The 15,167-nt window shown below is 49.6% G+C and overlaps 1 protein-coding gene across 3 annotated transcripts in view; it reads left to right on the top strand.

Moving 5' to 3' along the window:
* CAGE1 (cancer antigen 1) overlaps nt 1-10,222 on the top strand; it is a 58,805-nt gene extending 48,583 nt beyond the window's left edge. Inside the window, exons 10-12 of one of the 3 annotated variants that reach the window (XM_047797798.1) lie at nt 4,768-4,798; nt 7,749-7,889; nt 9,651-10,222. In XM_047797798.1, the coding sequence (XP_047653754.1) occupies nt 4,768-4,798; nt 7,749-7,868 (151 nt within the window). In that variant the 3' untranslated portion in view covers nt 7,869-7,889; nt 9,651-10,222. Of the gene's footprint in view, nt 1-4,767; nt 5,181-7,748; nt 7,890-9,650 lie in introns of those variants that run through there. The other 2 variants (XM_047797799.1, XM_047797801.1) reach the window with 2 other exon arrangements.
* The last annotated feature ends 4,945 nt before the right edge of the window (nt 10,223-15,167 follow it).

The raw sequence follows: 15,167 nt of genomic DNA, 5'->3' as shown, positions 1-15,167 counted from the left end.
CTGATGAGGACCATAAGGGTGTTAATATGGGCCTCTTCCTGGCCCAGCTCCTAAGATGCTAATTAAACATTTACCAGTTCCCCAAACGAGGGTGAGTTTGCCTGATGTGCCAAGGTTCTGAGGGAAATTTCAAAGAACACTGTCCATGGCTCATAGCCCTTGACCCTTGACCACATCCAGTATATAAAATGTTTGGAGTGGGGGGAGATTGCAGAAGAGATTTCTTTGACCCTGTCATGTGGCGAGCTCCCATCACCTCCAAGTAATCCTACATCTTTGACCTAAAGCCTTAGGGAGGGGGGGTCTGTGGGAGGTCAAGTAAAGAGTTTTAAAATGTGTTTCTTTTTCTTTCTTTCTCTCTCTCTCTTTTTTTTTTTTTTGCTTTTTTTAGGGCCATACCCTGTGGTATGTGGAGGTTCCAGACTAGGGGTTGAATCGGAGCTATAGCTGCCAGCCTACACCACAGCCACAGCAACGCCAAATCCAAGCTGTGTCTGCGACCTACACCACAGCACACGGCAATGTCAGATCCTTAACCCACTGAGCGAGGCCAGGGATCGAACCCGAAACCTTATAGTTCGTAGTCAGATTCGTTTCCACTGCACCACAAAGGAAATTCCCTGTTTTCCAACTTTTAAGAAACACATTTTAGAAGTTCCCGCCGTGCCACATGGGAAGTGAATCCGACTAGGAACCATGAGGTTGCAGGTTCCATCCCTGGCCTCGCTCAGTGGGTTAAGGATCTGGCGTTGCCATGCGCTATGGTGTAGATTGCAGACGTGGCTCGGATCCTGTGTTGCTGTGGCTGTGGCTTAGGCCAGCGGCTACAGTTCTGATTAGACCCCTAGCCTCGGAAACTCCATGTGCCTTGGGTGCAGCCCTAAAAAAAAAAAAAAAAAGAAAAGAAAAAAAAAGTTGGGAAACAGAAACAGTAACTGAGAAAACTAAAGCAAGCTGTGACAGAGGGCTGAGTTGGGGGTGGGGGAGGCAGCTGCTCTCCCTGAGCTTGTCGTCCCGACAAAGAATGTATGTGACAGTTTCTCAAGAACCATGCAGGTGAGGTTTGAGTTATCTTGGATTCTGCTCAAGGCAGCCTGGAGGATGCCAGCAGCAAGAAGGGAACACCACATTCTTAGGGGCTGCTGAAGCAAACTCAAGTAATCACAGAAGAGGCACGCATCAGCCTGGGCCAGGGGAACAGAGGGCAGAGGTCCCTAGCGGTGGCAAGCGCCAGAAAGAAAGAATCAGCCACACCCAGAGACTCTGGAGCCACCCAGCCAAGCAAAAATGTCTTAGCACCTTACTTCTCCTTCCTTCTGCAAAGAGAAATTGACCTTCACCGGCAGGTGTTGTCCACCATCTGCAAACCTTAGCTCAGGGAGAAGAGGAAGTTCTACTCTTTATGTTGTTTTATTTTATTTTATCTCATTTTCTTTTTGCTTTTTAGGCCCGTACCTGCAGCATGTGGAGGTTCCCAAGCTAGGGGTCTAATCGGAGCTACAGCTGCCGGCCTACACCACAGCCACAGCCAACATGGGATCCGAGCCGGGTCTGTGACCTACACTGCAGCTCACCGCAACGCTGGATCCTTAACCCACTGACCGAGGCCAGGGATCAAACCCGCAACCTCATGGTTCCTAGTCGGATTCGTTTCCACTGCGCCATGACGGGAACTCCAGGAGGGGACTTTTGCCTCCGTCCGGGGAAGGTGGTTTTAACCCTCGGCACTGTTGACAATGGAGGTGTCCTTGTTGCTGGGAGTACTGGGTCGGAACTAAACGCCGCTCTCCAGCGGGCATGCAGAGGGACGTTGTGTGCCCCGTGGGAACTCCAAGTTCTACTCTTGAATGAAGGTCAAAGGATCAGTTAATACTTAAGACTGGGGGGAGTTCCCATCTTGGCACAGAGGAAATGAATCTGACTAGGAACCTTGAAATTGTGGGTTCGATCCCTGGCCTTGCTCAGTGAGTTAAGTAAGGATCCTGAGTTGCTATGAGCTGAGGTGTAAGCCGGCGGCTACAGCTCTGATTCGACCCCTAGCCTGGGACTCTCCACATGCTGTGGGAGTGGCCCCAGAAAAGGCAAAAAGACAAGAAAAAAAAAAAAAAAGACTGGGCACTGTGCTTCTGAACTAACTTGTGCTTATGCTTCACAGTGAGGGCTGATTGTTACCTTAGAACAAAAAATTCACCTGATCTGCTGCACATTCAGCCAAGGGCAAGGGGGTAAAGCTCCCCCGTGTCAAAAAAGCCTAGGGAGTTCCCATTGTGGCTCAGCAGTAAGGACCCAACTAGCATCCATGCGGTTGCAGGTTCAATCCGCAGCCTCGCTCAGTGGGTTAAGGATCCAGCATTGCCTCGAGCTGTGGTGTAGGTCGCAGATGTGGCTCAAATCTGGCATTGCTGTGGCTGTGGTGTAGTCCGGCAGCTACAGCTCCGATTCAGCCTCTGGCCTGGGAACCTCCATATGCAGTGGGTGCGGCCCTAAAAAGATTAAGGAAAAACAAGTCTAAAGTAGAAATAGAAAGCAGACGTGAAAGTTGCGATTTGATTATGTCATGAGTCATGTTTGTTCCTCATATCATTTGCAAATACGACTGTGTTTTGAAAGTCGAAAGCCTTTAGCAGATTTAAACTATTATTTGCCAAGTTGTAGCTTAACTCTGATTTTCTCCGTCATGCGAAAGAACTGGCCTGATGGCCTGGCATGTTGCAGATGCTCAGCAATTGCTAGTTTAAACTAAACTTGAATCTTCTCTGAGACGCCCAAAGAAACTGCGGAGTATTTTTTCTGGCTTTTCTTTTTTTTTTTTTTTTTTTCTTTTTAGAGCCGCACCTGTGGCCTATGGAGTTCCCAGGTTCCCAGGCTAGGGGGTCGATCGGAGCTGCAGCTGCCGGCCTATACCACGGCCACAGCAACATCAGATCCGAGTCGTGTCTGCAACCTACACCACAGCTTAACGGCAACACCCAGTCCTTAGCCCGCTGAGCAAGGCCAGGGATCAAACCCACCATCTCATGGTTCCTAGTCGGATTCGTTTCTGCTGCGCCCCAATGGGAACTCCGTCTAGCATTATTTTAAAATGAGAAAAGTTACATATGATGAGCACATTTCACTAGTTCAGGCATTTGTTTATTCGGCTGAGCATCGCAGGGGCTTTCAGGCCCACTTGTATGATTTAGGCCTTGAAGCAGGGGCGTGAGGTGGTGCAGAAGAGCCTGCAGGCCCTTTCTCACTGAGAAGGCCTTTCTTGGAAGACTTGAGACACACATCCACCCTCAGACCCTCATCCTTGGATGGACGGATTGATCTCAGGAAACACGCGAACACACTTCAGACCGCCTCTGCACCGTCTCAGAATTACCCTACTCCTCTTGCCAGTTGTCTTCACCAGCAAGAATGGAAAATAGGGGAAAAAATTAACAGACACTAACCCAAATGCTTTTCGAGTTCCCTTTATCTAGGATTAACCTTTGGTAAATAAAAGAAAAGCTAGTTTAAGGTTTTCAGTTTCATTTAAAAAATGGAGTTCCCATCATGTCTCAGCTGAAATGAGCCCGACTAGCATCCATGAGGATGTGGGTTTGATCCCACCCCCTAGTGGGTTAAGGATCTGGCGTTGCTGTGGCTGGGGCCGGCAGCTGAGTTCTGACTTGACCTCTAGCCTGGGAATTTCTATATGCTGCAGGTAAGGCAAAAAAAAAAAAAGGCAGAAAAAAAAAGGAAATAGGGAGATAAAAGTGAGCATTTTAATATTCTGATGTCTTATTTTTGCCTCTAGTTCATCAATTTCAAGGAAATTGTTTGGTTTTCAAGTCATAGCCAGAGTCTTATCCCAAGTAAATCTATAAAAATGTTAAAATTCAACAGGACTATGGCTCATTTTAATTGCAGTTGAGAATGATCTCTATATTACATACTGAAAAGCTTTCTCTGAATTTTTAGGGTCTCATAATTCTATCCTCAGTGACAGTTTCTCTTTGAAAAGTGAGGGAAAGAGCGTTTAAATGATAGCATCCTTGTCCACGGGCTTCCCTGTTTTGGTCCCCCTCACCACCCCACCCGTCTTTTTGGTTTTTCTTTTTTTTTTTTTGTCTTTCTGTGTTTTCTAGGGCCACACCCGGGGCATGTGGCGGTTCCCAGGCTAGGGAACCTGGAATTGGAGCTGTAGCTGCTGGTCTTCGCCACAACCACAGCAACGCCAGATCCGAGCCGCTTCTATGACCTACACCACGGCTCGTGGCAACGCCAGATCCTTAACCCACTAAGCGAGGCCAGGGATCGAACCTGCAACCTCATGGTTCCAGTTGGAATCCTTAACCACTGAGCCATGATGGGAACTCCTCTTTTTTTTTTTTTTTTCATTTTAATTTTATACACACACACACACACCATATATATCTTTTTCTCACATTATCCTACATCACGTTCCATCACAAGTGACTAGATGTAGTTCCCTGTGCTCTACAGCAGGATCCCATTGCTTTCACCAACTCCAGATGCACTGGTTTGCATCTATTAACCCCAGACGCCCAGTCCACCCGCTCCCTCCTCCTCCCCCTCGGCAACCACAAGTCTGTTCTCCAAGTCCACGCTTTTCTTTTCTGTAGATAGGTTCATTTGTGCCGTATATTAGATTGCAGACATAAGTGATATCATATGGTATTTGTCTTTCTCTTTCTGACTGACTTCACTCAGTAGGCGAGTCTCTAGCTCCATCCATGTTGCTGCATTGGTTTTACATTATTCTCTTTCTGTTTCCTACAGACCAAGAAGTCATCTGAAGTCCATGACTGTGGTAGGTCTAACTGCCGATCATTTTAAAGAATGTTATATTTTCATGTAAATTGACAATTACTCAAAATTAAAAATGGGTTCTTAAAGTTATATTTCCGTGATGTTCCCCTTAGCTTTCCTGGAGTCCTCAGATGAGGTCCTCTTTGGCCTCTGATTATCTGTAGAGTGTCCTCTAGCTGGAAGCCCCTTTCTCCGAGTGCAGAGTATACTGTTCCCCTTAGTTTCATCCCCACAGCTGGAGCTTCCAGTCAAGCCCCCCGTCGCTTTCCACCTGGCCCATCCCAGTCATCCCCTTATTCGTGTTTCTGCTTCCAGTTTTGCTCCACTCTCCACGGAGTAGACAGAGTGCTCTTTCAGAAACAAAATACGGTAATCTCCCCCACCCACCCGCTGCCTGTGAAACTCTCTGGTGGTTCCCAGTTGCATTCAGGATCCAGTCCGGCTCATTGGCACAAAGGTCCTCTGCCATCTAGCCCTCCCTTCCTTCAGCTCTTCCCAGGCACTGCCTGTGCTTCTCGTCTGCCACACCAGCCATATCCAGCCACGCGCGATATTCTAAACATGCCCTGTACCCGCTGCACCGACCCGTTACTGCTCCTGCAGCTCCCCCACCTGGAGCTCTCGCCCAGCTCCTCCTCTCCCATTACTTCAGCTTCCCCCTCACACCCCCCCTCCAGCTCCAGCTCCAGCTCCAGCTCCAGCGCCTCCCCTTGCCCCCCTCCCCCGCCCCCGGCCCCCAGGGGGAGCTGATATGCTTCTCCAACGTGCCCCGCTCTGTACCCGGTGATAAGATAGCAACTGTGACACTTGATTACGATTCTCTGCTTGCGTGTCCCCTGGCTTGCCTAGAGCTTGTCCAGTGCAGGAGTTCTGGTTCATTGTGGTGTCCCCAAGCACCTGTCCCATGATAGGTACCAAACAGGAGTCAGTATTCGACAGACTCGGGCCCCATGCTGTACTTGCTGGAGTACCTCCTAACAGGGGGCACAGCTGCTCCGTCCTGTCCCAGCCCGGCCCCGGGTATGTGTTCATGAGAACCGTGGCTTTTTCGTGAGGTAGTTTTGCAGAAGAGGGGTGCGGCCAAAGGCTCTGTCTCTCTCTGCCCCACTGAGACGCAGCTGTTGTAGCAGTTGAGTTGGGAGGACACCTTGACACTGACAGCTCTTGGTGATGCTGTACTGGTGAGTCACGTCATGAATTATCAAGATTCGTGCTTATATGCCTTTTTCTTCATTCTGCCAGCTGGCAGCCAAACCAAGGAAGATAAAACTCAACCAAGCTTGTCCCTTGTCATATTCCCTCATGGGAAAAAAGTTGAAACAAGCAAAAATATTGATTAAAATATAGTCCTGGTGTTATCTGTGGAGTTTCCCTGTAGGTTTTCCTTGTACCCCATTTCTTTATGTAATCCAGAACTAGCTGTTTTTGGAAGAGGAATTCTGAATGTCATCAAGAATCAGCTCTTTTGTCCCCGAATGTCTTTCCTGGAAAGTTAAGAAACTTTTTTTCATTTCATTTTTAGATGCCAGATATTTTAGAAAGAAATAGGAAAGATTTAGCTTAAATAGGACTAAAGATCACCAAGTAATAATTTTTGGCAACCACTCCAGGAGCAGAGTCATTGCTTAATACCCAGATCAGTCCATGCAAAGACACTTCCACATCTGTGTGAGTGGTGCAGTTTAACATTCAAAACATGTGACTGCTTTTCTCCAAGTTTCTTTCTGTGACCAAACATATTCTGTTTTTTAACATAAACAGGTGAAAACAGTGGCCTAGTTTCCAAATATCTGTCAACTTCCATTCTCATAGAACACGACTCCCTATTGCCCTGCTTTTAGTAACGTGAAAATACTCCTGTATGTCAGTCGCTCCAACTTTTCTTTTCCTCTCTGGGCAGCTGGCTCTTCCTACTATCAACCAAACTTAAAAAAACATGAACGCTGAAATCCTTTGGAATCAAAATGCAGGTGAATGGAAAGGACTGGTCTTTTGAGGCCTCACCCCCATAACCTCCACCTTAGCATCGTTTTGAGGAATTCGTTCTGAATTTAAACATAAGGACCCGAGGCAGTCGATTTTGTGATGTATCCGAAAAATAAACGTACACAACATACATATTATCCTTCTGGTAAATCCCAGAGCCAGGATGGGGGTACACTTACTGAATCAAAATACATCTCGAATGGAGGGTAAGAAAGTATTTGCTCTCACTGGAATTAGTTTTGCACTTAAATGAGTTAAGTACGGGAGGGACATAGAGGAGAATCTGTGTCTGGCCCTGAAGGAAGTGCTGAGTAAATAAAAGCTTTTATGTTGGTGTTATTTTTCTTGATGAATTCTGTAAGATACCTCTTATATGAATTTTGAGACAAAATCTGGTCATCTATCACATTCAAGAAGTTGCAATACAATTTAAGACAAACTATGAGAAATGCACAGTGAGTTGCAGCTCTACCAGCGAGTCCTTTGAAAAGTAAGCCCTGAAATCTTTGGAAGTGATTCAAGTTTTAAAAAGACACATGAGTATTAGTTTCATGGGCTCCTGGAGGGAAATTAAGGTCTGAGAGGGGAAAGACAGGTACCAAGTTAAAGATGACTTTGCAGCATCTGGAATCTGCCCTCGAACGAGGAGAACCTGTGGGGGTGGAAGGGTTAACACAGGTTGTGTGTGGGCAGGGCTGGGTGCCTGAGTGCTGCTGTGCAGGGCGTGCGGTTAGACTTTGTCATCTTTCACCTGTAGGCCCTCTCACAGTGCGTGTACCTCCTTTGGCGCATGGCTCACAGATGCAGCATCTAAGCCAGTGCTCCTTTCAATAAACATTTAGTGACTTTCAGCAAACCACGTGACAGTCTCTGCGTTAAATGCTGAGAATACAATGAGAAGCCAGGCAGAGAAGGCGCAGGACCGTGTAACTGACACGGGGCGGTGGTACTGGACTCTCTTCTAGGAGGGCGCGTGGGTCTCAGTGTCCCGGAGCCCTGGGAGCACAGACGCAGCCGCCCCGGACTGTGTGAGCAACCTCAGGGCGGGTTTCGCAGGAGTGAGGACACCTGAACCAGATCTTTAACGCTGACTCCATGTTCCCCAGGTGGGTAGAGGAGGGAGGCTCTTCTCAGGGCACCAAGGCCTCAGGTGCCATGACGCTCTCTGAAGCACAGGCAGAACCTCACACCTGCGTTCCTCAGACGGCGGGGGAGGAAGATGACGGAGAATAGCGCAATGTGGCGTCCCCGCTGTGACGCGGTGCCTTGAGGATCTGGCTTGTCTCTGTGGCCGGGCCAGTTCGATTCCTGATGGGGGGCAGTGGGGTAAGGATCCGGCATTGCTCCTGCTCTGGCTCACATTCAGTCCCTGGTCTGGAACTTCCGTATGCGGTGGGAAAGGGAAAGAGAAAAAGAAAAAAAAAAAAAATAGCATCGTGCACCACGCTGAGAAATGTGAAGAGTATCCCAATGAGAAGCTCTGAAAGAGGAGTGATGTGCTCAGTTATGCCTTTATTTTTTTGTCTTTTTTTTTTTTTTTTAGGGCCGCACCCACGGCACATGGAGGTTCCCAGGCTAGGGGTCCAATCGGAGCTACAGCTGCCGGCCTACACCGCAGCCACAGCAACACCATGTCCAAGCCACATCTGTGACCTACCCCACAGCTCATGCCAACGCCGGGTCCTTAACCCACTGAGCGGGGCCAGGGACCCAACCCGCATCCTCATGGATCCTAGTCAGATTCGTTCTTGGAGCCACGACAGGAACTCCGCAGTTATCCCTTTTAAGGTGCCTACTGGTGACATAAAGGGTAGGCTGACGCTGCGTGATGGTAGAATCAAAGGTACCCAGGCAAGATAGTGTGACAGTGCTCCACGCGAGAAAAACCAAGGCCAGAAGCTAAAATGGTGACGGAAGAGGTAGGGAGGAGGTGAGGATGCAAAGCGACGTCAAAGACGCAGCGAAAAGGATCTGGTGCTTGTCGGCGACGGGAGTGAAGCGGAGCAGCCGGGGCTGCCGGGGCCTTGGGGGGGGGCGGGGGCCTGGGGGGGGCGGTCGCCGTCACGGAGGTGGGGACCTCAGGAGGGACAGCTGGTTTGGGGGAAGGGGAGGATGGGGGCGAGGCTGCTGTGAAACACCTGGGGGTCTATTTAGAAAGCAATTAACTAGATGCTGAGAAGGATCCAGGGGTCAGAGGTCATTGATGAACCCAGGTCTCAGAGGCGGAGTGAGGGCCTGGGTGCCCCAGCGCAGCACAGGCTGGTCACCCCTCCTTCTGAGCCTGGCAGAGGGCAGCGCAGGCAGGTCCCAGGCAGCTGTGCGCGGTAAGGAACTCCTGGCGGAAGGCGTGACTCTGGCAGAAGGAGGCTGGCAGAGAGGCGAGGGTTTGAAACGGCCGCAGCCCTGCCCTCCCAGAGCAAGGCGTGGGCCCTCACCGCGGGCATCACCAGGAGGCGCGGTGTCTGCTGCACCCCACCGTTTCTGTGTGTACCCACTTTCTTCCCTGCCCCTTCGTCCCTTGTTTCCTTGATTCTGACCCATCGCATCCTCTTGAGGACCTGCTCCGTCATTTTCACTCTCACACGTTTAATTGACAGCTTGGCATTGCATTCTTACCCTCGCCTTTCAAAATCCTCCCGCAACCCTCTTCGAAACCCTCTTCCACATCCTGTCTTAGTCACATAGGCCGTTTCGACTCGCAGGCTTTCTGATAACAATGTTTCCGTACTGCTGATCTCAACATGGCACTCTCATTTTCAAAGGCTGTGTGATATTATATAATGAAATAACTTAATGAATCATAGTTTAGGGACAAGAGTTCCAGTTCTTACTTTCTTGTTTTGTTCTGTTTTTGGCTGTGTCCGCAGCATGCAGGAATCCCTGGCCCAGAGATCAAACCTGTTCCACAGCAGTGACCACGCCGGATCCTTCAACCGCCAGGCCACTGGGGAACGCCTCCGTTTCTTACATTGTAGTCCAGAAATCACTGCCTTATGTGCTCTGGCCCCAAATTTCATGTGTGTGCCTTTGCCCAGACTGTTTTCTTGTCCTCAGATGCCTTTTCCTGCCCTAACAAACGAAAATCTCTCCTCCGCTTCCACCACCAGTTCCTTGTATTTAAAACGTGCATTTTTCAAGGCCTAATTGAAATGTCCCCCTCCTCCTTCTCAGAGGGTCGTACCTGTCTCCTCCGCTTTATCTACGACTTTCTAAGGGTTCTTAGCCCAGTCTTCCCTGAATTACAGCTCGTGGGATACAGCAAGCACAGTACAAAGAGCACTCGACATGGGATCATAAGATTTAGGTTCACGACGACTCCTTACCAGCTGTTGAGAGACCTCAGTTCACTGTCCCAGCATTTGAAGAAGATTATAGACCTGTGCTGATATTGTAACATTTGCCATTATGAATATAACCCTCAGGACAAGTACGTGAGAAACTCGTTGTGAAACCGGATAAGGCTCTTCCCGTATTTCGTAAGCCCAAGCTTACAAAAGAACAAGTAGAATACCTTCGTAAGAAATTCTAGTGAACACTATGTGGTGAAAATTCAACAATTTGGGGCACAGTTGGTGATTCTTAGGGGGGCCAAAGTCAAAGAAGAATTTACAAAAAGAGAATTTTGGAGTTCCCCTCGTGGCGCAGCAGAAACGAATCCGACTAGGAACCATGAGGGTGCAGGTTCGATCCCTGGCTTCACTTGGTGGGTTGAGGATCCAGTGTTGCTGTGGCTGTGGTGTAGGCCGGCGGCTACAGCTCCGGTTCATCCCCTAGCCTGGGAACCTCCATATGCGGTGGGTGTGGCCCTAAAAAAAAAAGGAAGAAAAAAAAAAGAATTTTCAGGGTTTCATAGCACAACTACCCACAGACACGTTCCACTTCAGTCTGGACCAGAGGATTGGAACAGCCCTCATTGAAGCCCGCTGGCGCCGGCAGAACATCGCGTAGGAAGACCCCCCTTTTCCCGCCCGTGTGTTCCCTTCACAATCACACCACCTCTGACACAGACGTGTGCCGGGTCTCCCCACAGGCTGTTCTCTGCACCCTCAGCCGAGTGTCCCCAGCTTAACACCGTTTGGACACTATCTACCTGGAGGGAGCATCAGATCCCACAGGACGCGCTCAGCCCCGTTCCCTTGCCGGTGGCGAGTCCGGGTTGTCGCCAGCGTTGAACACACCAGCTGTAGATCAGAGGTTCCCATGACCGCTTGCTCTGGTTGCACTGATTTGCTAGAGTGGCTCTCAGAACTCAGGGGAACACGTTTAACAGCTTATTAGGATACAGACAGCAGCCAGACAGAGAGATACAGAAGGCGAGGTCTGGCAGGGTCCCCGCACAGGGCCTTCCGTCCCCTTGGACCTGGGCTGTGTCACCCCCTCAGAACTTGGATAGGCCCACTCACCTAGAAGCTCCCTGGATTCTGGACTTTGGGGATTTTTATGGAGGCTTCCTCCCAAAGGCATGGTTAGTCATTAACTCATTTCTAGCCCTGCTCCCCTCTCTGGAGAATGGAGGGTAGGGCTAGAATTCTACGCTGCTGATCCTGGCTTGGTGTTTTTGGTGACCAGCCCCCATCCAGGACCCCACCCAGAGCTCAACACCTGGGAATTTACAAGGGTTTCAGGAGTTCTGTACCAGAAACTGGGGACAGACACACAGAGATATAGATTATATATATGTACATATATAATATATATAACCTTTTTTTTTCGTCCTCAGCTGCAGCATGTGGAAGTTCCCAGGACAGGGATCAAACCTGTGCCACGGCAGTGACAACACTGGTCCTTAACCCACTGAGCCACCAGGGAACTCCCTTTCACATTCTTAATAACTCTTAGTAAGAACAAAAGTGATGATTCTTTCGGCCTCAAGAATGTCATTTCCTCTGTACTTTCAGGGGCCAGATAGGGGTGGGTCTGATAACTTGAGGGACCCACTGTTAGCTGGACCTGGGCAGGGATGCCACTGACCAGCTGGCACCCATATTCTCCTGCCATAAAGGGGCCCTGTCGGCATTTCAGGCCTGTTCTGACCTTGTGCCCAACCACCCTCCGGGGGTCTATGTGTTCCCCTTTCCTCAGTGCCCACAGGGCCCTTGAACGAGGATGGGGTGCTTGCTGCTGAAGGCCGCTGTGGTTTTTAGGCTCCTCATCAGCGCAGCCTGGCTCCTCTTCAGTTCTGGGGAGTCTGAGAATGTGCTCAGGCCCCGCTGAGGAGGAGAGCATGACTTTTTATTGGGGTCACTGTCTTTAGCCTCCTGATCTTTCTTGATTTCTTTAATTGCATAAACTAAGCAGTAAATGGAGTAGTGGGCATCATATTAGCCGCTGCCCTGGCTCTCTGCAGGTGGCTCCTCCTGCCTGCTCCCCGTCACCTGTCCCAGTTAACAGCATCTCCTACCCTCGGCCCTGGACTCCAGAGGGCAGCTGACCAGTGGTCCTCCCAGCGAGGCTGGAGTCTGGTCACACATGAATTCCTCATCACTTTGTTTTTGTGTGCGTGGTTTTTTGTTTGTTTGTTTTTGTCTTTTTGCCTTTTTCTAGGGCCGCTTCCCGCAGCATATGGAGGTTCCCAGGCTAGGGGACTAATGGGAGCTGTAGCCACCAGCCTACGCCAGAGACACAGCCATGCGGGATCCGAGCCCCATCTGTGACCTACACCACAGCTCACGGCAACGCCGGATCCTTAACCCAACAAGTGAGGCCAGGGATCGAACCCGCATCTTCATGGTTCCTAGTCGGATTCGCTAACCACTGCGCCATGACGGGAGCTCCCAGTCCTCATCACTTTGTAAACGGACTTTCTCTGGGCCTCTCACAGACTGTAAGCTGCTGCGTTTCCAGTGTTAGGAGGCACAGCCATTCTGACAGGCCTTCACTGAGGGGCCAGGCGAGGAGAGGGGACGGGCAGTGAGGCGGAAGGAAGACAGGCGTTAGAGAGAAACAGGCGTGAGAGAAAAGGATGCGGAGAGAGGCTCAGAGGAGGACGTTCGGTTTTGGCAGGACGGAGATGTGTGAGTGCAGAGGCGAGAAAAGAACCCAGAGGAGTAAGCGGAGATTGGAAGGCGAGAGAGTGAGGTTTGCCTGTGTCCGAGGCAGAGAAATGAGGCTGTTGCTGAGGGGACCAGGGGCCAGGGGAGGATTTGGGTTTTTGGACTGGGCAATATTATCGTATATGTGTGTGTGGACGGGAGTGATAAATTGGAGAAGTGGAAAGTTTATTATCAGGTGGAGGAGAGCCAGCTATTTTCAGAGTCACCCAGCAGTGAGCAGGACACGACCACAAAGGGAGGACGGCCTTGGATGGGCCCAGAAACCTTTTTTATTGGAGCAGAAAGCAGGGCAGAGCCTGAGTGTTCAGACGGGGGAGAATGGTGGTTGTGATTCCGTCTCTTCTTTTGCAGGAAATAGGAGCTGAGCAGGGGTGGCGGGAGGTCTGTGACTTGTGAAAAAAGAGGGCAGGGGTGGGGGGAGACAGTCTGTTCCCCGCTCCCCCACCCCTAAGCATTCCCTTTACAGATGGATCACAAAAGAATGTTTTTCATTCAGAGGTATGGGACGAAAAACCTAAATTAGCCCTTGCTAAGTGAAAGAACACGGAAGTCTTTTTTTGCATAAACCTAACTTTTTGGAGTTCCTGTTATGGCTCAGCAGTAATGAATCTGACTAGTATCCTTGAGGATGCAGGTCTGATCCCTGGCCCCACTCAGTGGGTTAAGGATCCAGCATTGCCGTGAGCTGTGGTGTAGGTTGCAGACAAGGCTTGGATCCTGCATTGCTGTGGCTGTGGTGTAGGCTGGCAGCTGCAGCTTCGATTCGACCCCTAGCCTGGGAACTTCCATGTGCCACAGGTGCAGCCCTAAAGCCAATAAATAAATAAACACCACTTTTTTTTTTTTTTGCTTGATAGTTTTTCACTTCTTACAAGGTCTACAATTGAACTTAGGTTGCAAATTTGCAGAGGAAAGATTTCACATGTGATAAAACAACCAATTCAACAAATATTTTGAGTTATCACTGGTGTCACATGACATGCTGGAACATTCCCTTTTCTACAACATTGACTGAAGGCACACCCATTCCTGGCCTCAACCTGGGACAGACAGGAGATCTAACATATTATATACAGTGTTTCTAACGTGCTCGGAAAATGAAAGAATAGACGGAAGAAATTGAGAGGGCAGGAGGAGGGGCCGGGGGTTGTCATTTTAAACTGGGAGTGAGGAGGAGCCTCACCGAGGTGACAGGTTTAAGGACATAGGGCGGTTCCTTAGCTACTCGGTTACCTGGGGAATACCCCAGAACAAAGACGTTAGTAGACAGAATTGCTAATGATGCTCAGAGAAATAAATCTTAAGTAATCGAAGGAACAGAAAGCTGTGCTCTTCCAAATTCCATGGGAATACAACAAAAGTGGCAAAATCAAGTGTGGCTTTGCCTGAGCTGTAAGAATGAGAACAGCCAGGATGTCGAATGTTCCTGGAAAACTCCTGTCTGCGAAGAGAAGGGGGCAGAGGGGAGGCTGAGAAGGTGGGGTTGGGCATCCACCGAGATGGAGAGCTGAGTGGGCGCCCACAAGGCTGCTCGTTGCAGGGAGGCTGAAGGTCACAATCGCGTAGAATTTGTGGGTACCAAGACTGGGGCGAGGATTTCACTTCCCTGATCGTAGGCTGCCGCTTTTTATTTTTGTACCAAGGGGACAGTCACACACGTCTCTTGGTTTTCTGTTGGTACGTTTTTATTTTCACATCCGTCACGTCCTGAGCAGGTACACTTTGTTCCTCCTGCACCTTTAGCGGTTGGCTGTGTCTAAAATTCAAGTCCCACAGGTTCCCTGGTGGCTCAGAGGGTTAAGGAGCCAGTGTTGACACTGCTGTGGCGTGAGTTTGATTCCTGGCCCTGGAACTTCCTCATGCTGTGGGCATGGCCATACAATTTAAGAAATAAAATTTAGAGTTCCCATTGTGGCTCAGTGGTTAACGAACCCGACGGGCATCCATAAGGATGCGGGTTCAATCCTTGGCCTCCCTCAGTGGGTTGAGGATCTGGCGTTGCTGTGGTGTAGGTTGCAGACTCGACTCAGATCCCTCGTTGCTGTAGCTGTGGTGTGGGCTGGTGGCTACAGTTCCTATTCAACCCCTAGCCTGGGAACCTCCATATGCCGCGAGTGTGGCTCTAAAAGACAAATTAATTAATTAAGTTCAAGTTCCAAATACAATTTATTCATCATCATTTAAAATAAAATTGGAGTCAAAGTCCTAGTTGAAGCCTAGACTGGATTATCCTCACAGGCTATGTCTAAACATGGCCTGAGAACTGGAGAGAGAGACCTGCTAGAAATCCCTTTAACATCGGGAATGAGAATCCTCTCTGCCGGAACCATC

This window comes from Phacochoerus africanus, chromosome 9 (assembly GCF_016906955.1).
Source record: "Phacochoerus africanus isolate WHEZ1 chromosome 9, ROS_Pafr_v1, whole genome shotgun sequence".
NCBI lineage: Eukaryota > Metazoa > Chordata > Mammalia > Artiodactyla > Suidae > Phacochoerus > Phacochoerus africanus.
The sequence above is the reverse complement of the archived record's forward strand: the minus strand, read 5'-3'. Positions and strand labels throughout refer to the sequence as shown.